The sequence below is a fragment of the Mastacembelus armatus genome, chromosome 18 (assembly GCF_900324485.2).
Source record: "Mastacembelus armatus chromosome 18, fMasArm1.2, whole genome shotgun sequence".
In the NCBI taxonomy this organism is placed as follows: Eukaryota; Metazoa; Chordata; class Actinopteri; order Synbranchiformes; family Mastacembelidae; genus Mastacembelus; species Mastacembelus armatus.
Window position 1 is genome coordinate 12,500,736 of NC_046650.1, and position 24,257 is coordinate 12,524,992.

General features: G+C 42.7%; 2 protein-coding genes and 1 long non-coding RNA gene across 7 annotated transcripts; 2 read left to right on the forward strand and 1 right to left on the reverse strand.

The window, feature by feature from the left end:
* The first annotated feature begins 716 nt into the window (after nucleotides 1-716).
* On the forward strand, nucleotides 717-18,340 carry acap1 (ArfGAP with coiled-coil, ankyrin repeat and PH domains 1). Of its 2 annotated transcripts, XR_003297171.1 has the most exons (24): nucleotides 717-1,400; nucleotides 3,637-3,694; nucleotides 5,489-5,608; nucleotides 5,819-5,872; nucleotides 6,063-6,121; nucleotides 6,820-7,003; nucleotides 7,389-7,433; nucleotides 7,620-7,715; nucleotides 9,578-9,652; nucleotides 9,935-10,047; nucleotides 10,136-10,187; nucleotides 10,335-10,435; nucleotides 10,615-10,726; nucleotides 10,877-11,085; nucleotides 11,163-11,232; nucleotides 11,361-11,455; nucleotides 12,901-13,094; nucleotides 13,185-13,235; nucleotides 13,389-13,576; nucleotides 13,840-13,949; nucleotides 14,612-14,722; nucleotides 14,812-14,873; nucleotides 16,443-16,823; nucleotides 18,219-18,340. XR_003297171.1 is itself a non-coding variant. In XM_026330813.1 (23 exons), the coding sequence occupies exons 1-23, from the start codon at nucleotides 1,348-1,350 to the stop codon at nucleotides 16,538-16,540; spliced, it is 2,310 nt and encodes a 769-aa protein (XP_026186598.1). In that variant the 5' UTR covers nucleotides 717-1,347; the 3' UTR covers nucleotides 16,541-17,392. The 2 variants fall into 2 exon arrangements, 1 of the variants encoding a protein (XP_026186598.1); XM_026330813.1 differs by lacking the exon at nucleotides 18,219-18,340 and having other exon boundaries at nucleotides 16,443-17,392.
* slc16a13 (solute carrier family 16 member 13) lies at nucleotides 17,373-22,897 on the reverse strand. 4 transcript variants are annotated; one of them, XM_026330889.1, is made up of 7 exons: nucleotides 22,800-22,893; nucleotides 21,621-21,672; nucleotides 19,967-20,197; nucleotides 19,676-19,819; nucleotides 19,250-19,506; nucleotides 18,625-19,156; nucleotides 17,373-18,362 (listed from the first exon to the last, which is right to left on the reverse strand). In XM_026330889.1, exons 3-7 carry the CDS (start codon nucleotides 20,193-20,195, stop codon nucleotides 18,142-18,144), a joined length of 1,383 nt encoding a protein of 460 aa, XP_026186674.1. In that variant the 5' UTR covers nucleotides 20,196-20,197; nucleotides 21,621-21,672; nucleotides 22,800-22,893; the 3' UTR covers nucleotides 17,373-18,141. The 4 variants fall into 4 exon arrangements, with proteins under 4 accessions (XP_026186674.1, XP_026186667.1, XP_026186660.1 ...); XM_026330882.1 differs by having other exon boundaries at nucleotides 19,967-20,211; XM_026330875.2 differs by having other exon boundaries at nucleotides 19,967-20,253; nucleotides 22,800-22,856.
* LOC117152767 (uncharacterized) lies at nucleotides 19,400-20,229 on the forward strand. The gene is made up of 2 exons (XR_004463307.1): nucleotides 19,400-19,541; nucleotides 19,659-20,229. It is a non-coding gene; the product is annotated as an uncharacterized LOC117152767 (long non-coding RNA).
* Nucleotides 22,898-24,257: the final 1,360 nt, after the last annotated feature.

Consider the following 24,257-nt stretch of genomic DNA (forward strand, 5'->3'; position numbering starts at 1 on the left):
AGGGGGAGACACACACGTCACCAGATAGACAGACAGGCAGGCAGACAGACAGATAGACAGATAGACCGACAGACAGACAGATAGATAGATAGATAGACAGATTGATTGATTGACTGATTGAATCACAGGCCTCAGTGATGCAGTTACTTATTTCATGTTGCCCAACACGCTGAAGCGATGACAGCATTGCCAGAAAAACAAGTGAATAAGTAAATACTCAGGATAAATACTCTCTGCTGTAGCATTTTAACATTTCTACATATTTTCTCATGTTTCATTCATAATAAAAAGTAAGAAGGCTGAAGTTTAGTCATTTGGAAGAATATTTTTTGACTCATTAAATCACATCTTAAGTCTTATTTCTGACTTATAGTAGCTTAGTATCATACCATGGTGTGTCATATTTTGACTTAGGTCTTCATTGAAACTTTTTTTTTTTGTTTGTTGTGTCACATATTGTGACCTAGCAAGCGTGTTTTTCTTTACACCTCAAAGAAAACAAGACGGACAAGTTTGCCAGACAAGAATACACACCCAGTCTCTGTGCATGTGAAACCCACAGCTGAAGAGTTGAATACACAAACAGCAACTGGAAAAAAACCAAATGAGAGAGGGGGGGGGGATCTTCCACATGGCACAGTGGATGAAATCTAACGTCAGAGGAAGAGTGTAGGTCATTAAACTTCACAGTTTCACATGAGGCGACTTTGTAACTTTAGCCTGAATTTCATGTTCAAGACGCAACCTCTCATTTCGTTCAGTTTCCTTCTACAAACCCACAACATGAGTAAGAAACCCGGAAACAGTGACGGGGGGGTGGACCTCGTGTGTGGAGAGAGAGAGAGAGAGAGAGAGCGAGAGAGAGAGAGAGAGAGAATAGTAGACCACTACAGTGGCACCTTTGGAACGAGTCCGCATCCAGCCTCCATCTGATTCCATCCTCTTTGGGAATATTGACCCCTGTTGATCAGTAAGGATACTTTCTGATCTGCAGCATCATCGCCACCGGAACACGGAGTCTAACTCGCTTTTTATTCCCCGGATAAGATGGTAATAACGCAACTATCATCCCCTGCGTTCATTCATAAGCGGTGACAAACCTTCTTTGGCTCGGATGTGCGACAGATCAGGCACACGGTGTCCCTTCAAGAAAGAAACGCGACCAGGACGCGCTGCGGGAGGAATACAGATCATACTCGAGAAAGGAAAAAAGTTCGGCCGCCGACATGGAGCGTTAAAACCGGAGAAGATTTAGTTTTTCTTGCCAGGCCGCTGTTCATCTCCGCCTCAAGTGAGGAATTCATAGAATTACTGAAATATCTGTGCGCTCTTTGACGAAGTGGAGAGATGACGGTCAAGCTGGACTTTGAGGAGTGTTTGAAAGACTCTCCGCGCTTCAGGTAAGAGTTTCACCTGTGCGTTATTACGCACACTGATCTATGAGAAGGTGAACTACAATCTCCAGCAGCAGAGCACACAAACCTGCGGTTCATTCAGCTCCTGTAGTTTGAAAGTCTGACTAAAGAACACGAATAGAATAAAACAACACGTTTGTATTTACCTATTATTTCCAGGAATATCCTCTTCTTCTTAAGACTTGTCAGACTCTAAAACATATTTTAGTCCGTTGGAGCTGCTGAGGCTCACAGGGTCAGGTCAGGTCATGTCACTGGCTGTGTTGAGGTCAGTGAAAGATATAAGACACCCCCTGAAGGGCTATAAAACACTGGTCTGAGGTCAGATACTGCCGTTCTTCTCTGTATTTTCATGTCTCATTGAACTAGAGGAGGCTTTTATTGGCCCTTAAAATAAAATTCACTATTGTCATTCAACACCTTTCTTTAGAAATATATCAGTATCAGTATATATCAGTATATCAGCACCGAGGTGTGTTGGAAACATGGATGTCAAAGTGTGATTCTGCCTCTTTCTGATATTTGTCCAAATCCCATGCAGAGATCGACTTAGACAACCTGATGAAACCTCTTGAAATGTCTCTGAAGCTTCTAACCAGCTGCTGGTTGGAGTTTTATTGCATGTTTTTCATGATACATAATCACTTCTCCAACACAAAAGCTACCTATGGGGTAATCAAAGGGGAAGTGCTGCTCAGTTACTTTTGCAAGCAGCTCAAGAGAGTTTGGCAGCGGTTGGGTGTGCCCTGAGAGCTTCTGGCACCGTGCCTTAATCACTCAGTGCCTGATGTCGTCTCTTCCAGCTGATTTGGCAAATTTCAGTCCTGAGTCCCTCTTTCTCCCTCATCCCCTCCGGTTCTCTCTCTGCTGCCCTTGTTGGATTTATGAGGCCTGCACACTGGTGGAAAAATTTGAGGTGCAGCTGCAGTGTGGAGGTCTCATGTCAGGCCGAAAGGGAAGGAACAAGGAAGGAAAGGAGGGTTATCACACGCACACATGTAAACAACACAGTCATTCAAACAGATAAACACACAGAGTGAAGGACAACCCGGGACGAAAAGAGTAAAAAACTGGACTGACAGAGTGGGACAGCCATTCAAATCTGCTGCCTCCTGTTGCTAGGTAACAGTCGGGTGGGAGGGCAACAGGAAGTGAGGCGAGATGTGTGGAGGTGATCAACAGAAGAGACAGGAAGTGTGTGTTCTGTGGGGAGAACCACGGCGGAAACTCATCTTTAGCTCTGTCTTAATTTTCCTTCTTCTTCTGTGTCTCTCGTGCATCCAAAACTGTGACACTAACTCAGACAGAAACAAACACGAGGTCTTTCTTCCCCATGGGCCCCCCTTTGGCATTTTTCATCCTCTCCTCTTTTCCCACCTCTTCTCTTTAGCTGACCTGTCATTTGGTCGTTTTTCAAAAGGACATGACCTCAGGCTTTGATTCAAACATCCCTGCACTAACAAACACAGCAACACAAACAGTTACTGTGTGTACAGGCCCTCCTCTCTCTCTCTCCACTCAGTCTCGCCTCTTTTCTTCTCTCTGTCTGTGTCTCTGTCTCTCTGTACTATTGGTGGAAGGCAGCGGAAACCACATGGCTGAGCTGTTGGTGTGAGCAGAGACAAACGAGCCATGCACACAGAACTTCTGAGATGTCTGAGACGACCAGCTCTCAGAAACAAAACTTAATCAGTTCAATACTCGCCGACAAGATCGTCTCAGTCTGTTGTTACATCGCGTAGGCCTACGCAACATTTCTATGGGCCCCCTAAGCTCTGTGCAAACCCACAGAAACCTATTCTAAACGCAACACGGTGTCTTAAGTTTCTAAGACACCACGGGCTGTTCAATTACAGCGAAGGCACGAAGAGCACTCAAAATAGTAGCATCATGGAAATATGTGGTTTACTGCATCAGAAATATTCATCAGTCTTAGTATGAGTGTTGTATGTATTAAAAGTCTTGGTCGGATCATGGGGAGACGAATGAGTGACTTATGTCTCATCATTGAGAAATATACATGAAAATTAAAGTTGATGCTCAGGCATTAGTTTCAACCATAAAAAGATAATTATGCAACATTTTTTAAATTTAAATTCCTTTCATATACTTTTTATTTGGCAGTGATTTTTCACTATAACACGTAAGGAGAATATATGTGACTTGGGGTGAAAGCAAGATTTTCTGTACCACTCTTTTAACTTGCGTTTGTTTGTTTCAGAGCCGAAATCGAAGTCGTCCAAAGCGACGTGAGCGAACTCGAGACCCGATTAGACAAGGTGAGACACAAGCACGAACACATACTTTGGAAAATGTATGGAAATGAAAAGTCATGACTGTACCTTAAAAAATTTTTCTGCAAAATCCCCCCCCCCCCCCCCCCCCCCACACACACACAGAGTTGTTGTTTGTCCACACTTCTTGTGAAGAAGCAGTGAAGTGAGAGGGGGGCGGCGGTGGTTGAGGTATTTTTCACCTGACATTAAGCAGGAAGTGGCTGCAGGTGCTGCTTCCCCATCGCATTGTCCTGCTACAGAGAGAACTACAGTTTGTTCTGCTTCGACGTGTTAAACCATAATCTCCATTACGTGTTGGTGTTTTTCCCTGTTATAGTTTCAGATCTATTCGTTTGATAGAGAGGTCACATGCTGCGTTTCTGTTCCCCGATGAGCTTAAACAAGCATGAATCTAAATGCAATGCTCTTCTACAGGTGCTCAAAAAAGACAGCTTTCCATGCAAAATATCTTATAAGTGCGTGATTTATGTGTGGAGCAGTGAAATGTGATTTAGAAAAACTGGACTAACTGGGTTCCAGCTCCTCAGGCAACTGTGATCGGTTCTGTTCAAGTTTATTTTAGAAAAAACTAAGAAACTGAGTCCATACCTGTTTCAGTGATCCTGCTCTGTGGCTGAGCTTCCACCTGTCAGAGACAGAGACACAGTCCTGCTTTAATACCAGACATTGTTACTGTGAGATTAGATAAATGACGTGTTTTAGCTCCTGCAGACATACCACATGGCATCATGCTCTAACATGCCTGATTCGCAGACAGGTTAAAGTTACTTTTGGATAAAACTTTGCCCATTGCCAGCACCTGCTCTCTTATATTAATTAAATGACCATAACTCCTACCTTAAGTTAAGTTGTTATTAATCTTGATTTTAGCTTTTTTATAAAGGCCTGCTGTTGGTTTGTTCATTCAATATAAATATATCATGTGTCATATATGTTTTGTGTATAAAATCTTAATATGCAAAGTAGCTGTACCTCTGAGAGAAAACAGAAAAATGAAGTGAGATACTCATGGAAACAAGTACTTCAAAATTTCAGTACTTGAGTGAATTATTCAGTTAAATTCCACCACTTCCTTTTAAGAGATGAGCAGCTGCGATAAAAGAACCGACTTTTCTCAGATATGGAAACCAGTGGACAACTTTCCAACAGAGTTCACACGTTATATTTCCCATGATGCCTCAGGTATACAGTATATATCTGTCTGATTAGTAGAGTTTGATATCAGTGTTATTATGCTGATATGCACAGCAGTAAACCAAACAGAGTAATAACAGTCTAAGTTGCAACAAAGCTTACTGGAGAACACGAGGAATGTCAGCTGATGTAATATTTTTGACTAAGTAACCACAGTGGTCACAGATGGGCCTGTGAAGGTAGCAGTGACTAGCTGAAGTGTAACACAACAGCAGAAGAAGAAGACCGGGTTCAAACAGAGGAAGAGTTATTTCTTTAAAACACACAGTTCAACCATAAAATCCAGAATTCAGCCCGTAAAACCATATATTGTCAGGCTTGACCGTTTATTCGACTCTGGCTACTATTTAACAAAAGCTTGAGGTCATATTACACATTCACAGTGATTACACCTAATTGGAATAACGTCTTCTTCTTACTGTTTCATTGCTTTAATATGTGAATGATGTATAATTAGTCATACTGGCTGTTAGTCCCCTCAAATGCCCCTTGTTGCAGTGTTCAGAGTGGGTTTGACTGTGGTGTTGCATGTGTGTGTGTGTGTGTGTGTGTGTGTGTGTGTGTGTGTGTGTGTGTGTGCAGCTTGTGAAACAATGCCAGGCCATGCTGGAGGCAGGCAGAGCCTACTGCCAGAGCAGCAAGAGCTTCGTCAACGGCCTCCGAGAGCTGGGACACCAGTGCACCGGGGACAAGCTGATGGAGGTGAGAGGAGCCAACATACCAGTCATCAGGATGTTATTTATACACTCATGCTGTCTCAGTGTGGTGTTAAAGCATCATTTATCCACTAAGACTGCGACACATGTAATCAGCACGGTTCTTTTTTGGTTGGAATTAAATCAGATGCATAAAGCGTGAAGTTGTTGAGATATAATAAAATGCAGAGTCTAATCTACAATTTCTGTCCTGTAGGAATGTTTGGACAAATTTTCCAAAAAGCTGTCCATCATCTTAGATGCACAGGGGGTAAGTCTGTGTGTCTGGGCCTTTGATTTACTTTTCACACAGTTTCCATTTCAGCCCTGAGGCTTATCAGCTGGAGTATGTGGCCAAACAAGGCTGCAGAACGCTGCCGAACACGTTACATTTGACATTTAACGGTTATCTCTGGGAACCAATATATACTTGTCTGTCTCTGTCTCCTTTCCCTTTTTAGGAAGTGATTGAGACCACACAGAAGTCAGTCAAGACAAAGCTGCAGAGTTTTGTCAAAGAGTGAGTGAGCTGCCTTGGCTGCCGTCTCTGTTTGTTTCATCTAATCCTTTTGTTTTTGGTGCCCCTCTCCCACCAGCAACTGATTTCTCACAATAATGCCCTCAGCCACCTTCTTCAGACTGAGTCACTCGGCTGCATGCCTGCCAGCCATTAGCAAAACCACGTGATCCTTCATCTTCCTCGTCCTCATGCTTTGCCTTTCAGTTTGTTTTCTATTAGTGTGAATGATTCAGTAGGTTTGATGAGAGGGAGGGTGTGAAATAGCATCTGACAATAGTCATTAGATGGATCTTTATTCACAACACGTTTTGAATCTGGTTTAACAGCAGGTCTTTGCTTTTCTTATCCAATGCTAATGTTGTGTTGAATTTAAACAATATAGTACCACACAGTATAACTGCATTCATCCACACCTACACAGTCAATGCTTAATGGAAGGCACAGTGCCAATATATACACTAATATGGTACAGGGAAAATTATAATGTAAAATAATAGAAAAAATGGAAAAATATTGTAAATATAAAGTATATTTATTGTCCACTGTATGTTGGATGCCCATGAAAACCTTTTCTGGCCTGAAAACAACACATATGTCAGTTCTGCTTATTTATGGATAGTGTGTTTTTTCAAATCCAGGGTAAATGTGAGCAGGATAATCAACACGTTTCCCTCTTTCTTACCGTTTCTGACTTACAGAGATGTTCGCCGGTTTAAGGACGTGCGCAAGGAGTTTGAGCGCAGCAGCGAAACCCTGGAGGGGGCGCTGGCGAAGAACGCTCAGGCCCCACGGGCGAAGCAACATGAAGTGGAGGAGGCGAGTAACGCCCTGCTCAATGCACGCAAGGCCTTCCGATCTGAGGCCTTGGACTACGTCCTGGAGGTGAGGAAGATCACTTCATCCACTTTGTGCCGCACCATTAACTGTTACTAATATCCTGCACTTGTTTGTGCGTAAAAATATGCACATATAAGATCCACATCATTTTAGCTCAACATAAGTTGAACCAGTCAGCTCAACAGAAATACTGAAACCCATCAAAGCCCAGTAGGGTCAAATAAAGAGAAGAATAAGTCAGACTTAGTGAATCCAGGTTGGATAAAATATACAACAGTATGTCTGAGTATAGTGGTGCCTTTGCTGTTCTGAATGATAACAGGTTTGTCTCAGGGCTTCTCTCCAGGCTTGTGGGTGTTGCTCTTGGCAGTTTAACAGGCCAGTTATGGAAACATGGCATTTCTGAAACCACTGCTTCTTTTTGTTTCAGATTAATGTCATCGAGGCCAAGAAGAAGACAGACATCCTGTCGGCCGTGAGTTCACACTGACCCACTTTATTACATTGAAGTAGTTGCGTTCTTGAATATGTAGACGGTGTCTACATACCCTGTAATTTGTGTCCTAATACTTTTTGGGGCCTGTTTCTTGCTAAATGTTTCTGAAGATATTGTGAAGAAAATTTTGAAATCTCTTAAATGCTCTGTCTTGCTTCCTGTCAGATGCTGTCACTTATGGAGGCCCAGGCTCAGTTCTTCAAACACGGCCATGAGTCTCTGTCAGAACTGGATGAGTACAGACGGAAAATCAGTGACGAGGCAAGTGGTTTGTAGAGCCCCCGACTGATCTAATTTCCCCTGTTACCGTCATGCCAGATGCCAACATGCAGTTCAGAGACAGAAAGTGGTTCTGCTCAAATTCTTAATAGGCAACAGCCAGACAGAAAAATGACACTTCAGCTGAGAAAGACTTGAGCTGGTTGATGGGTAAAAATGCACTAAAGGAAACAAAACTAGGTATGATCAGTTTTGCAGAGCATAGTAAACATTGCAAGGGTTGTTGCTAGTTGGTGTTAGCCTCTTTTTCATAGCAATGATGGTGAATATACGGTGAAAACAGGACAGTGATAATTAGCCAGGATGATTTTCTCTAAGATGTTATTTAAAAATAGCAGAAGTAGACTTCCAGTATGTCTGCTCGTGATGTTACGTGACCTAAAAACTTTCTTGCAAAGGAAGACTTGCTACTTACTGCACAGTGCACGCTTAAACCAGCAGGATCGGCAGAGTTTGGTAACCTTTGAACTATGAATGCAGTGAACGCTGCACAGACGACCACAGGGTTTGTGTTGGTGATTCAGTGAAGAACCTTAATTCGTTTTCTGTATTTCGATCTGATGCTGTCTCTAATTTCTTCGCTTTGCTAACAGTCCAGGAACAAATGCAAAGTGTAACAAGGAGGTTCATGAGTAGATGCTTTTCATTATGTAGGATCACAAGCCTAGAAGGTTGAGAATTACTGCTTTGAATGATGCAAATCAACAGGTAGTTTTACTGCTTTGTCATAGTAAGAGTCTGAGAAAGCTACAGCCTGATAACAACAAAGCAGGTTGCTTTTAAACGTTGCAGGAGTTTTTATTGGGCTCACACTTTTTGTTTTTGTTTGCTTCAGAATATGCAAGATGATAATGTTACAATGTGCTGATTGTAAACAACACTTTGGCTCTGCACTGTCGTCCACATGGCTCCTTTAATGATAATGCTGTTTGGGTATAATTGCATCAGTTGCAACAATTTCTGACTTCGTCACACTTTCATTTGCACAGGAAAGAGCGAGAAACAACAGGAAATATTTCTTATGCCGCTCTGTGTGTGTGTGTACTTGTACTTCTGACTATGTGAGGACCATTTACAACAAAGTTCTGCTGGAGGGAGAATATTTTGGCCAGTCCGCACTTTTTCAGACCCCTGTCTGAAAGCTAAGACCTGGTTTTGCGGTTAGAATAAGGTTTAGGTTAGAGTTACAGTGAGGGTTGAGGTTATGTAAGGGTCTGAAGAATGCAATATGGAAGACTGTTTTCACAAATTAGAAGTGCAAATATGTGTATCTGTGTGCATTATTGCTTTTTAACTGTGGATACAGGGGAAAAAACTTTTTGCACCTTGAGTGTTTTTGCTGAATAAAAAAATGAAAATAAGAAATGAATTTGTCAACATTCACTGCACAAATAAAAGCAAAACCGTTCCTGCTTCAAGAGGAAACGATATGAATGAGAATGAGCAGAGGAGACAGAGCGATGGAGAGATGGAGCAGAATAATTCACTGAACTCTATGAAAGAAGCCACCACTGCTGTTTCTTAGTTTGGTACAGGATGTTCAACACTTCCTAATTCCTGTTTCCTGAAGAGTCTGCAGGAGTGATAACCTGCCTCAAACTTGATTCCTGTCGTTCTCACAGAGGCAAATATGTCCAAGAGGAAAGGGGGAAATTGTCTATGACAGAAAACACAGGACGAGGCTTAAAAACGCACAAACAGAAAAGACAAATGTATGACAACATGAATATGAATCAATGAATCAGAGCCCACTAAGTTTAGATTTTGGCACCTGGAAGAAAGCTCCTGGTTTAAATGCATTATGGAATAACATCTTCTAAAAATCTGTATTTCTGTTTTAACAGAACACCCAGTTTATTCTAAACTCAGCCAGAGAGAAGAGGGACATGGAGCAAAGACATGCTGCCATCAAGAAAAAGGTACATTTCCAAAAACTGACAGACTGTGTACAGCTCCTGGGAGATCCACTGCATCCCTGAAGAGTTAGACAGAAGTGACCTTGCTCCTCACCTCTGTCTGAGGAAACCACATTAGCCACTACTAGCATAGCACATCTGAATCTATGGCTGAAATGTTGGCAGTTGAGTTGCATTGTGGGTATTGTTGGCACCAGGTTTTGATACGGGAGAAAAGAGTGGTGGAATGAAAAAGCTGGGTGGCTTCACAGTAACCTCAGTGTTGTACATCTTAAATATTTCCAGGATATGTCCTATGATGATGCCATCATGGATTTCAGCGCTGATGCAGCTAATGGGATCGCTATGGAGGGATACCTCTATAAAAGAGCCAGCAACGCCTTTAAGACCTGGAGCAGGTACAAGTTTAGCACAACATGAAACTGTGAATTTAATGGCTGAGCCACAAACATTATTTTCATGTTCTCATTTACTTTCTCTTCTCAGACGCTGGTTCTCAATTCAGAAAAATCAGCTGGTCTATCAGAAGAAATTTAAGGTATATTTTTAAAATCTTGATTTTTTTTTTTTGAAAAAGCTCTAGTAGCCAAACACAGAACAACATTTTATTAAAACACAAATACACTGAGATAAGCCAACAGATAGATGGTCTGACCTGCATGTTCTTCCTGCCTGCGTGACTCAGGAGCAGCCTACAGTTGTGGTGGAGGACTTGCGTCTTTGCACAGTCAAACCCAGCACTGAAAACGAGAGACGATTCTGTTTTGAAGTGGTCTCCCCGTCCAAGTGAGTGTGTGTGGGTGCACGTTCATGCATGTGTGTGTTTGAAGGATGGTGGTGACTTTGTATCAGTGTGGAAGTGGATTAGAACATGCAAGCACAGGGAGGATGAGGTGTGGTGGTGAGAATTTGTCCCTGCACTGAAAGTGTAGGTGATCACAGTGCGTGTTTGTGTGTGTGTGTAGGTGTTGTTTGTTGCAAGCAGACTCAGAAAGGCAGCAGCAGGCGTGGATCAGCGCCGTCCAAAACAGCATAGCCTCAGCCTTTCAGGAGCACAGAGAGGACCCACACAGCCCAGTGAGAACACACACCTACACACACACACACACACACACAAATATCTTTTATATCTGTATTTTCAGTGGGGGTTTAATCTGAGGAGATACAGAGGAAGTTGTCTTTGTGTGTCTCCTCATTCGTGTGTTTTTTAATGTGTGTGCCTACCAGAGACAGCGCTGCAGCTCGATGTCGGCCAGCAGTTTGGGAGGAGGGGGAGGAGGAGGCATGGATCAGGAGAACGCAGGCTGCAAGGTCCTGGAGGAGGTTCAGGCGATCCCTGGCAACCAGCAGTGCTGTGATTGTGGAGAGCCAGGGCCTGACTGGGCCTCCATCAACCTGGGCATCACGCTTTGTATCGTCTGTTCAGGAATACACAGGTACGCTTATACACACATGAAGCACACACATGCTTGTGTTTGGAAGCTTTAATAATGGGTTTTTGATTCTCTACCAGGAGCCTGGGAGTCCATTTTTCCAAAGTACGCTCTCTGACTCTGGACTCCTGGGAGCCAGAACTCATTAAGGTAATTTAAGCTTTTAACTACAACAGCTACACAAACTCTTTATTGCCTTTTCCCTGTTAACAAAAAGTTCCAGTGAGAATGAAATGCATTGTGTAATCGTTTTTTCCATATTCCTGTGCTTTCTTTAGTTGATGTGTGAATTAGGAAACACAGTAATCAACAGAATCTACGAGGCCCGCATCGATGAGATCACCATCAAGAAGCCACATCCCTCCAGTCCAAGGTATAAACAATCACTCTGTCAATCCAGAGTGTTGACATTAAAGGGGCATTTCACTGATCTCAGACATGTTAGATTTACACATCACTGGAAGTGCTACTGTGTGTAAAACAAATTGAAAGTCTGTGTTAGAAAGTAGGACATGGGGCTTGAAAGATCTGTGCTTTTTAAAAGGAAGGGACTATAATGCAAAGATGCTTTTGGTGGCATTATGGGAAATGTAGGATGCACGTTTTTGGATCTTACCCCATAGTAGAGAGTAAAAGCCAGGGTATCAGAGCCTCTGCTACTGTCTATGTGCTAATTCTTTTTCAAATGTGCCTCTTGAGAGAGCTTTGCTTGGCTTTTGTGAAAAAGCACACACTGTTATTTCTCTGCAAATAGAATCAGTGGTGCAGTTTAGTAAGCATTAGCAGTTAGGATGGTCTACCATAGATGGTAAACCACAGACGTGGGAAAGCCATGAGGGTTTGATCCGCACCTGCCTAAAGTTCCTGTGAGGGAAAATGAATTGGACCATGCCTCCATTGGAACATTTTCACTTTACTTGTTTGGGAAACCAGATCTGCTGGAAGGAAAAATACATTCTGCTGAAGGAAAAGCAATCCTGTGGTGAAAGCAAGGAACAAAATAAATCATGTGGAAATAAACGGCATACACTTTCATAAAAAAAATACAATTTCTTTGTATAGTCCCTTAACTGAATCTGCATGAAAGTAAAAATATCTTTATCACTCAGTTAATTTGGATATTATAACATAATAAGCCAGGTTTGGTCCTCCATAATCAGACGACAGGACACATCTGTAGAGCATCATTAGCATCATTTATCAAGCTGTTAGTGCAGCTGCTCAACACTTCAGCAGAAGTAAACAGACATCTTCCATGTCCTCCTGCTGTGATATTGATGGCACTGAATAGAGGATTTATTTTGTATACACTCACTAAAAACGAACCTGCCACACTTCTGAACGTGAGGTGACTGGCGTCAGCTCTCCACAACACAAAAACGTTTTGTGCACCATGACGGTTCAGTGGCTCAGCTTCAGTACTGCGTGGTTTACAGATGATTGTATCGGCAGCCTGCAACTCTTATTTTTTGACTTCTTCTTTTCTCCTTTTCTGTGTTGCAGCAGACAGGAAGTGCTACAGGTACATGTTACAGATGGTTAACTTTGTGACTGTTGTGTCATGAAGTCTTAGCTTGCCTTCGCTTATTTGTTTAGTTTTTGTGTCGTAAATATTTTTTTGTGCTATTTTTATTTTGAAGTCACATATTAACAGCTCAGATGCCTAATGCCAATGGACTTTAGGCTGTTTTAGGATATTTAGGCTGTAAAAATCCTGCATTTTTGATGAGGCTAAATTTGTTTTGTGAAAATTGCATTCGCTACTTCTCTCTCTTTTCTGCCTTTCTTTCCTTTAATTCTTTTATTTCTGTCCTGCAGAGGAGACAAGGAGTCATGGATTAGGTCAAAGTACGTGGAGAAGAAGTTTATCCAAAAGCTTCCTGAGACGGGCAGGAACCCCCCACTGAGGCGATCCAGTGCCAGAAGGAACCGAGCGGCCACGCAGGACCAGACCGCACCCCGACCGCCACTCAAACCCAAACCCAACCGAGCTACTCTGCCTCGAGTCACAGGTAAAGCCTGAGAGACAGGACCAGGATGGATAGACCCCAAACCTGGAGATCATTTATTTGTTGTAATCCTGCCTCTCTCTCTCTCTTCAGGGCTGAGTCCCACAGACTTTGGCCAAAAGAACAATACAGAACTGCACAAAGGTCAGAACAAACATGCAACAAAAAGCTTGCATAACATTGTTAACATGGTCTAACTAGATTATTTGGAAAAGCACTGCACCACATTAAATCCATTAAACTGAGTGTCTGCAGGAGGAAATATGTGAAAAAAAACACCATCTTCCCCTTGATCAGTTAACCCAGAAGTTGTGGATGAGAGAGAGGAGGATCTGAGCGGCCTTCATCCCGGAGCACTGTTGTACCGATCAGCGGCTCTGCAGAACTTTCCCGTCATGGCCGATGCTCTGGCCCACGGAGCTGACGTTAACTGGGTGAACACAACCGAGGACTCGAGCACACCCTTGATACAGGCTGTCTCAGCGGTGAGGACAGAGTTAAACTTGCCAATCCTAAAATCTGATGTTATATTAACAGTTGCCAGAGAGTGGCTTTAGTCACCTCCTGACCTTTGCTGTGCTGGGCAAATCAGAACAACTCCTCCTCCTTTGGTGGCACCTGAAGGGATTTGTGTTTTTAATCATGTTGTGTTAGCCTGTTCAGACGAGGTAATAAATGACGGAAAAGTTGAGAGGATTATATAAGTCATCTCAACACAGCTGCTCACCTGTTCCTGTGTTTCGACCAGAACGCTCTGGCAGCCTGTGAGTTCCTGCTGCAGAACGGCGCCAACGTCAACCAGGCAGACAGCAAAGGGAGAGGACCTCTGCACCACGCCACCATCCTGGGTCACACTGGGTAGGACAGTCACATACAGTGTTTACAAAAAAAGCAAAACTCTCAAACATACACAATGACAAGCTAATCTGGAGTATGTAAATGCAAGACAAATACAAAAGTTACACACAAACTGCAAAAAAGCAGCATAGGTCATAACAAATTCAGTATTTTGTTTCATATAGAGACAAAAATGCACACACAGGCGTTGTGGCCAAAATCATTCACACAGCTAAATAGGTTCACCCTGTCTGCCCAAATGACATTTCTTAGCAAGGTTTAAACTAAGAAAGTCTATTAAAGATGCCAGACTTGTCTCCATTTGACCAAATTATTAGACACAGAAATTAATCAGTCACATAAACTTAAATCAGAAACAAAACTATGAACTAAAAGTCCCATCCAGGTGTTCCTGTTTACATTCCCAGCACATCTGAAGAACCGTGAAGAGTAGGCAAATTAGTCAAGTGATGAATTACCATCATGTTGTTCTTACAATTTCTGAAAATTGAATGGATATAATGCATGGTTGCAAAGGACACATGCAAAGATGGAAAAAGAGAAGTAAACTGTGGCGGTTGAGCATTTTTTTCCCTTTGTGTTGTGCAGGGAGTATAAAGATGTCACTGTCATCTGTTGTTTACACTCACTATCATTCTCTTTCTGTCTCCTTTCCTTCCCAGGTTGGTTTGTCTCTTCCTGAAGCGCGGAGCTGACTACAATGCCAAGGACATAAACAAGAAAGACCCCATTACTATTGCTGTGGACTACGCCAACGCTGACATCGTCACCTTGTGAGTACCTGGGTCAAGAGAAACCTGTAATGTAACGTTTCAACCAGTAAAGCATGGACAGCTTTTCTAACAAGTCTTCTCTCTTTCAGGCTGCGGATTGCCAAAATGAACAAGGAGATGCGGGAGATGGATGGAGCATTTGGCCAATCAGGTCATTCAGGGGGGCAGGGATCTGGGGGGATACTGGGTGGGACTGGAGGTGGGCTGGCTAACACCAGAAAGAGCCTCCAGGCTATAAAGAACCACATAAGTGGCTGGGCTCTGGGGGGGCAAAATGATTAGTGTGGATAAAGCCAGCCCTGGAATGGGCTTGTTTTTGGGAAAACAAGAGAAAGCAAATTAGACATGGTTTATTAAGCTGTAAAGCATCACAAATCACTGGTATTTCAATGTCATGTGATGTTTATCTGCAGTATGTGTAGAGAAATACTCCTGGCCTCGCACATGTGCTTCAAGGAAACATAGATCATGAATTCTAACATTAGAAAAGGAAACAGTCATGAACCAAGACATCTGCAGAAGGGCCTAAATGAAAACGTATTGATCAGTAAAGACCAGATGTTGTCATGTGAAACATCCTTCTTATAGATCCGCATGCACTTTGAATTACAAACGCACATCATCCTGCACTTTGAAGCCCACAGACTCTCCAATTACCTTGCCAATAGAGTGCATACCCTGTGGGTGTTTCCTGTATGTTGCTGTTGTATAATGTGTGTATGCTGTTCAGATGATATCTCTATGATAAGCCTGCTTGTTGCTGATATATTGTATATTTGGGATATTTTTATATACAGTTTTGTAGATTGTGTTGGCTTCATCACATTTTTATTGTTTGTTTATATGGAACTTTTTTTTTTTCAGTCCAGTTATGTAAGCTAAATTCAGTGTTGGATTTGTCCCACTATTCTGTGAATAGAAACAGCATTTGAGTTGTTACCCTGTTGTATATGACATGACTGTATTTATTGAATTTGACGCTGTCAGCCAGGTCCAGGAGCTCTGTGCCGTAGTCCCTGAGCTTAAGGTCAACATTGGGTTTTGTTTGCATTTTGTCAATGGCTCCTTTTCAAGTTGCAAAGTCCATTCTTTCATGATTGCCCCTCAGTGGCTATGGAGGATTTTGTTAAGTTTTTTTGAGTAGTGCTGCGTTCAGTTTACAGTCGCGGTTTCACTCATGAACGAATGGAAACATGACGCTTTTGTCTGCTTGAAACAACTGCTGGTCAGTGTTTGATGTGCTGTGCTTTATCGTTGTGTGTCTTTTATTTTGTGCACTCGTGCCTTTGTCTTCTGCCCGCTGAGATGTCCATCTGGTCTCAACTGCTTGTGCAGTGTGCCCCCTACTGAAAACTAAGAGGTAAAGTGCATGTGCATGCCCAAATGTGTGTTTATTTGTTCAGTTGCATGCTTCTTGCTTTAGGGCTACAATTCTAAACATATTCGGGAAAAAGATGGCGGAGTAACTGCCATTAAAATTGAATGTGTCCTATTTAAAACGTAGCTCTGATGTCAGATATTATGCTTCCACCACAGCTGTGTTTCATTAAACTAGAGGATGTGCTCAAAGGAAGCTGGAGATCAAGCCACAGATATTAAAGACCAGAAAAAGTGGCATTAATCTGAAAATGGATTCTTGAACTCAGCAGCTTTTCCGCTTGTGATGTTGTTCAAACTATCAAACTGTGAGTCTCATGTGGTTTTATCTGGTCTGTTACAGGTGATGAAATCTACCAGGACATCTTCAGAGACTTTTCTCAAATGGCCTCAAACAACCCAGAGAAGCTGAAACGTCGCAGTGCAGACCCTAAATCTTAAGCAGCCGCTGCCTCCTCCTCAAACCACTGTACAATGTCCCATTTCACACTTCTGCCCCACATACTTGCCAGCATATATAGAAAACATGCGGGTATTCAACCCAGCAGACATCCAGACACACATTTTCCCTGGCTCCCTGCCACATGTTCAGTCATAGCTCAGCTGGTGTTGACTTCAGAGGGGACGAATGCTGCAAACAGTGAATTCTTTGTGCCAACACGTCAGAGCAGAACAATTGCGTCCAAGTGGAAACACTGGAACAGCTTTATGAGACCAGCATGAGGTGTGTATATGTCTAGCAGAGGGTAACACCATTACTCTGCCAAGATTTCCTAATTAAATCCAGTAAATCTGGTGTTTGGTTTAGTTTTTTTTTTTTTTTTAAGAAAAGGGCTGTTTTTAATTTCATTTAATATTTCTATTGACTCGTTACATGAAAATCAAGTGAAAATGTTTTTTTTGGAAATGGACAGTGTTGCAAAGAACGAACATTTGTGTAAGCTGTCTTTCATTGAATTGTAATGTATGGACATTTTTACATTTTGGACATTTTATATACACTGTTCATGTCTGTTTTGTTTTTTAACATGAGGTACATGAGATTTGTATCATGATCAATGAAGATGCAATGTGAGATTTTGAGCATATTTAAATATGCAAATTTAAAACTGCATTTGGAATAAGGTGATAATTAGTCTGTTTTCACTTTTTAATCAGTGTTCAGTCATCCGTTTCGAATCCCCAGCAGGGGGCGCTATTATTTTGTTGGTGGCGCTTCGAGGCAAAATGACATGTTGAAAATACAAACCTACTAAAAATAAAGACAATAAAATAAAAATACACGTGTTTTAATCAAAGTTGAATACATCATGTCACATTTTAAGATGTGACAGTTTGAAGGGAATTGGACTTTTAAGACAGTGAATTACAGGCTGACAGATTTTCCACTTCACAACAGTTACTGAAGCTCCTCAGCTCAGTAGCTGCCACTGTGGTGAAGTGACACCCTCGATGTTTGCACTGATAAGACCCTGAGATTAGACAGCCACCAAGCAGCAGGTCACAGCGACCCAGTGTGTTGGTTTATGGTTTACAAAAGTACTAACATGCAAACAGATGACGAGTGATTAGAAAAATGCTCTTGAGTAATAACTGCCTTGTATTGCTGGCTAGTATGATAACACAGTTCCCCAGGGAGAACATGCTGGTGTTTCTTTTTGTAACTTTAAGACATTCACATATGTGCGCACTTGACAGCATGTGTAGTAACTCAGAGAGAAGCAAACTTCAGTTAACCTTTTCATATTTTACAAGACGACCTATTCTGCATGTAAATCATCTACACATCTGTAGGTTGGAAGTAAAATGTTTAAAATCCCAGATTATCTCTCAGGAGTTCCTGGGCTAAACATTAAACTGAGGTTTACAATATGTAACAGAAGGAGGAACTCACTGACCCTTTTCTGTTGCCAGTTCCCACAGTAAGCCTCACTTTGGGTCTGAATGTGTCAGATAATACAGACACACAGTATACTTACTGCAGGTGTCTTTAGGGAGACACCAGCGGCACATTACTGGGCCCGGTTATTTCACCTGTCACATCATTCTCTATGATCCATGTCAGAGGGTGAGCTATTTATCTGCTCCAGCTCTGACTGTAAACCTTTATTGCTGGCAGCGGGGGAGCGTCTCTGAGGAGGCGGCGGATCAGTGCAGGAGAAGAAGTGAGGCAGAGTGGCCATGGTCAAAGCGCTGAGGATGGCGAAAGAGCCCGCCATGACGAAGGAGGCCAGGTAGCTGCCTGTGATGTCTTTGAGTAACCCTTTGAAGGCAAGAGAAAGTATTCACATTGAAACACACAGTACAACACATCCTTAAACTGAGTTCATCAAAGAGCAAAGTGTTGATAAAATTAGCTAAAATAAATGAGAAAACTCTGAGTTTGCAGATTCAAAAATCTAAGTACGTTGAACTAAAATAACCCTGTGCTATGCTCAGTGACATCGTTTAGAAACTCAGTGTTGACTTTCTGTCAAACAAACTTCCTCTATTACCTCCAGCGACATTTCAGTCTGTGCTACTACCTGATGCAGGTGCACCCAGCAACCCTGCAAAGCTCTCGATGAGCTGCAGCAGTCCAAGGGCCCCCATCATGTGCTTCACACCCACGATCAGAGGCACCACGGCGAAGGACAGAGAGGTCAGCGCCCCAGAGCAGAAGCCATAGAGGAGGCTGATCAGCATCAGTGCACTATAGGAGCCAGACAGGGAGCTCACGGGCAGCAGTATAATGAACACTCCCACCAGCGTGACCCAGAAACTCAGCAAATGAATCAGCCGAAAGTGTCCCAGGTCGGAGAACCACCCTGAAACCACGCGGCCCAAAATGTCCGTGGCACCGGCGGCTGACATGACAAAAGCAGCCTGGTACTCTGAGAAGCCAGCTTGGCGGCTGTGGGCCACCAGGTGGAAGTATGGCACAAAGTATGCGATGTTAAGAAGAGCGATGGCCAAGGTGTAGGTAACGAAAGGCCTCTCAAAGAGCAGCGGCAGCTCCAGGTAGGAGGAGACCTGTTGCATCACAGCAGCACATGACAGCCTGTTCTCTGAATCCAGCTGGGCAGGCAGGGAGAGATTCCAAACAGATGTTATTCAATGTGTGTCAGACCACTTACAGCCATTTCTATAGCTGTCAATCTTGTTTCCCACCTTTTCTGGAGCTTTTGGCCGTCGCTGTGGGCGGATGAGGGCTCCGCAGGGCACGATGTTGAGGCTGAGCGCCCCCAGAACCAGCAGAGCGCCTCGCCAGGCGTACATCTCCACCAGCAGCTGGAAGAGTGGGTTAAAAGCAAAGGAGGAGAGGCCGATGCCAGAGAATGCAAGCCCCAAAGCCAGCGTGCGGCGCCGAGTGAAGCTAGCCATGACCGTGGCCACCATGGGAGTGAAGATCAGTCCCCAGCCCAAACCTGGAGGATCAGGGAGGGAAGGAACACTGTGAGAGGTCAGCTGGTAATTAACACATTAACAGTTATCAAGGTAAACCAATGCAGGAATGTTTTCTAACCTAGTCCTCCCATAGCAACATGATCTCAGCCAATTATCTTGATTGTTGTTGTAGGATTATCTTCATGTTACCTGAAATGACACCCATGGTGAAGTAGAGGTGAACCAGACAAGTGGCCTGCGAAGCAAGAATCAGGCCGAATCCAGCAAGGCAGCCCCCCGTCATCACCACCACACGGGCACCGAATGCATTACACAGCGCTGTGCCCAGGGGACCTGCAAAACACACACTCTGGAAACTTTGGGATTTCTCCTGGGTCTTGTGGGTTTGATTTTCATGTAAAAATAATTAGCACGTTAATTGATAATGAAAACAACCATTACAAGCAGCACCTTCATACTTTGACTCTATTAGTGACTCACTGAAGAACTGCTGTGCTGCCAAGCCCAGTGAAGAGATCCAGGAAATAGCCTGAGCACTCTCCTCAAAGTACTCCACAAACTCCACAAAGAAGATCCCCAAGCTGCGCATCAAGCCGAACACGAGGCTCGCACTGACAAAGAGGGCGCCGACCAGCACCCAGCCCCAGCCTCCATCTGGGCCCTCGGCTTCGTCGCTCTGGCTCTCTGCTTTGGGCTTCAGGTTTGTCATGGCTAAGACAGAGTCACTCGGAGTCAAAGCAGAATGAGGAGGGAAAAAAAACAGAATACTGGAAGATTAAACTCTCGTGAAATGTTAAATGAGAGCTCTCCTCTCTGCTTTAATGACAGAACAAGCCTGGGATCCTCTGTGTGGCTGTCAGTTAACATAATCATTAACTAACACCGGGCCAATAAAAGCGCTTTGGTTGTTGTGCCATGAAAGTGTGACTATGCTGCTTAACGAGTGTGCCTTCATTTGAGAACTTGATGTAGGTGAGAGGTGGGTTCAGGGATCAGCTCTGATGAAATATTTACATGTCCAATAATGAAAAAGTAAAAGAAAAAAAGAGTCCTTCATCAACTTTCAGTAGATTTTTATCTCCTCTAGTGGCACAGAAAAGCATTTTTCACTGTTTCACAAATGCTTTTTTCTTTTGGTTTTATATTTCATGATTTCGTAGCATCATTTTCTGTCATCCCCCTGTCATTTAAGGGTCAGCTGTTTAATACTGTAGGAAAACAATGTGCAGATCACAGAAGTTTATCTTCTTCTGGCGAAATAAATGTTGCTTTGAAAAAAAAACCCACAAACACTTCTTTTACCACATGTTGCAGATTTCTATGTTCCTCTAACCAGTGACGTGTGTGATGACTGACACTGAGTGACTGTAGTACGTTCTCATCAGATTAATAATAAAATAAAGGGAAACTTGAAGTTTCTGTTCTTAAAAGCAACTTTTTAAATACAACTGCAGAGTCTCTCACAGTGTTTTACAGCAGAGGAGCCTGAGTCACATAATAACCCCTAGGGTGAAAGCGTTGAGGAGCTATTTCCTACAACAAACACAACTGCATTTGGTTTGAGGCAGCAGAAGTAAATGCAGTGGCTTGGTTGCTTTACCACTAAACAGCTGCCTGAGGGGAAACTGTCATGAGACACATTTTAATGCAAATAAAGAAGAATATAAATCAGACACAGAAATACTCTCTCATATTCTTGCTGAAGAGAAAACTAGTCCTGCTGTAGTAACAAGCTGTTTTACGTCACAAAGAAACTGGACACAGAGACAACTACGTTCTTCCTATGACAATAATTGTGAGTTTAAACATTAGCAGTGAGTTATTGATTGCACAAGAATTTCCACATCTTCACTTTGATTGTGTTTCAGTCAGTGTCTACTGTGCAGTTCCCTGAAAACCGTGGCTCCTCTTTAATGTGACTCATCGCACCAAAGCCGTCACTGTCATGTGCTCTCAACACATTCTGCTGTTTCAACTTTTTACTTTTCCTTTTTTTTTTGGCTGCTGCAGGAAAACACACACACACACACACACACACGCAGTAGCTCAGAAACATCAGTGTTGCATCATCTCTACGCCGTGCGTCTGTATGGTCTGAGCAGTGAATGACACAGCTGCAGAATTTGAAGCCTACCTGTGGAGGGAGAGGTGCTGGATGTTCACATACACCCGATTTTAGGCAGAAGCTGTGAGACAAAAGACGGTTTCATATTATGAAGTGATCATGTGACGAGCTTTGCTTAAGTTTTAATTAGCAGAATATTTGTTGTATGTGTGAAACCAACATGGGAAATGCCAACAGCTTCGGACTAGAGACAGCAAACAAGTTATATCCACTTTGACTCAGGGACCTTCACACTTTAACCTTTTATACAGTAAGAAGTGCAAAGCCAGGTCAATTTTAATAAGAGGCTGAACCCTGCAGCCACCACTGAGGGAAGTGAAATCATGTCTAAGGAAACACTTTTATAAGTCAGTGTGTGGGAGACGCTCTGAACTGAAGTGAACATCCTGTCATTGACCAGACCAGACCAGACCCTTGTACAAGAATTACACAGCAGCTCATGTGCATCTCAGCCATGATACAGACATTACTGACAGCCAGACCGCTGCTGGCTGTTTTACTGCCATCTCTTCTTCTGGGTTGCCTGGGCAGCTCTACTTCCCCCTGCTGGCCTCGTGTGGAGCAGAGCAATTACACTTAAATACAAACACACTAAACTTTATAAAACCCCAAAACATCCTCAGGAGTTTGTTAAGTTTTTGCAAGCTTTGGCCTCAGCTTTACATCGACTGTTGGACCAGTCCATTCACACCCAGGAACCCACATGAGAAAAACACACACACACACATAGACACACACGCGCGCTGTTCCTGCCCTTCCTCCCGCACTGAGCTCCAATCATGTTTAATAACACCTGAACAGGTAGACCAGGCGAGACCGCGCACAGAAAACCGTGCACGTAGCCTCATCCAATCATGCCCCCCACCGAATTGACGAAGGCTCCAAACGGCGCATGCGCAGTGGCTGTCACCGGCAGCTGTAGTAGACACAAACCTAATACTATAATATATACGTTTTTAACGCCATATTTCTGAACTTGTTTATCATTGATCAAAGTTTCCTGTGACAAATTAAATGTTTCATTACCGCGGAAACCTAAGACAGACCGAAGCGTGACCTGAATTTAGTTGAGTTTAAGAAAAACAACCGGAGCGATGGTGACAACACACGTCCAAGATCATTCAGAGCGTTTCAAACTGCACACAGCCGTAAAACAAGCTGGTCTGCTGCTACATCGACCATACTCACCCCTGGGATCATCTGTCAGCTGACTCCAGCGAAGCACATGGTCCACAGGTCCTGAGTTCACTGAGAACAAAACAAGACTGCATGTAGAAGGGACCGGCACGCATGCGCAGTAAACAGCGTCGTGATAAAACATTTAATCATGCAAAAACAAACAAACAAACAAATATATTTTGAACTCTTGCGCACATTAATTACTAATTACACCTTCTCATTCAGTTTTATTTTTTTGTTACAAATATTATCTACATAATATATGAACAGCATAAAATGTGTCATTGAAGCCAAAACAACATTTTATGTTAGATTCATCAAAATAGCCATGTGTTGTTTTGGTAACAGCTTTGCTTGATGCTGGTCTTTATTATTGAAAATAAAGTCTGCAAAAGGAAAAATAAATCCACCCCCTGGTTCTTAGGCCCAAGTCCAGGCTTTAAAAACCTGCTGAGCTCCTTGCACGTGTTGCTGGGACTGATCCAGACAGTCTGAAAGTCACATTCAGGCACAAAGTTGGATCAGGAAGTTTAGCCAATAAATGCAGAGATAAAATATCATCATTAAGTTTTTTTTAAACTTCAACTGTACATGTTTTATTTGGGCCATTTGCTGCTCATCCAATTTCATTTTGGGATGAGCTAAAAAACAAAAACAGGTCATGTCAGACCAGAAGATGAGATAAGGTGAGACAGATCTGACACACCTTTTTAAAAAACAAAAATTTCAAAAGCAGACTTAACTTTCCTGTGGCTGTCCAGGAGACTATCGCTAGAGGGAGGCAACCACAAGGTCTAAAAAGGTCATCTGCATAGAAGCTAATCTAGTCCTGCTGGCTGTAAGAGGCCTCAGTGCCAAAACATGATTCAACATTTTTTGTAGTATTGATCAGTCAGCATGAGTCAGCTTTGCATATTAAACATACAGTGTGATAATGTACATGTAGATTTATGTGCATGTTTCTGGCTTTAGCAAGGCAAATGCTCACATTGTGGAAGTTATTTTGTGTCATTTGCAACTGAGCCATAGATTATACATCATTATATATGAAACTCAAATCATAAGGGACTTAGAAGCTCCTGCATGTATTTTTATCTCATTTTGAAGATTATTATAATATAAATGCAACATGATAGACAAGTAGTAATGATTTTATTTTCACTTTACGCACTTTTGACACTGTAAAATTTGCATTTACAAGCATCGTGACTGGATCAGAAACATGCTGATTATTGCAGTATTATATCTCTGCAGCATCTGTTAGAGGAACTGTTTATTGAAACAGTCTGAATGCCTGCATGACTGAGGTATGCAATGGTTGTGAGTTTGATTTAATCTTGCTTTGTCTGCTGAGTGAAAAAAATTACTTCTCCAAACCATTTGGCACAAAACCAATTTTCAATTTCAGCAAAAAGTCTAAAATGCTTCCAGTAGATAATGCATTTCCTAGTTCATATTCACTTCCTG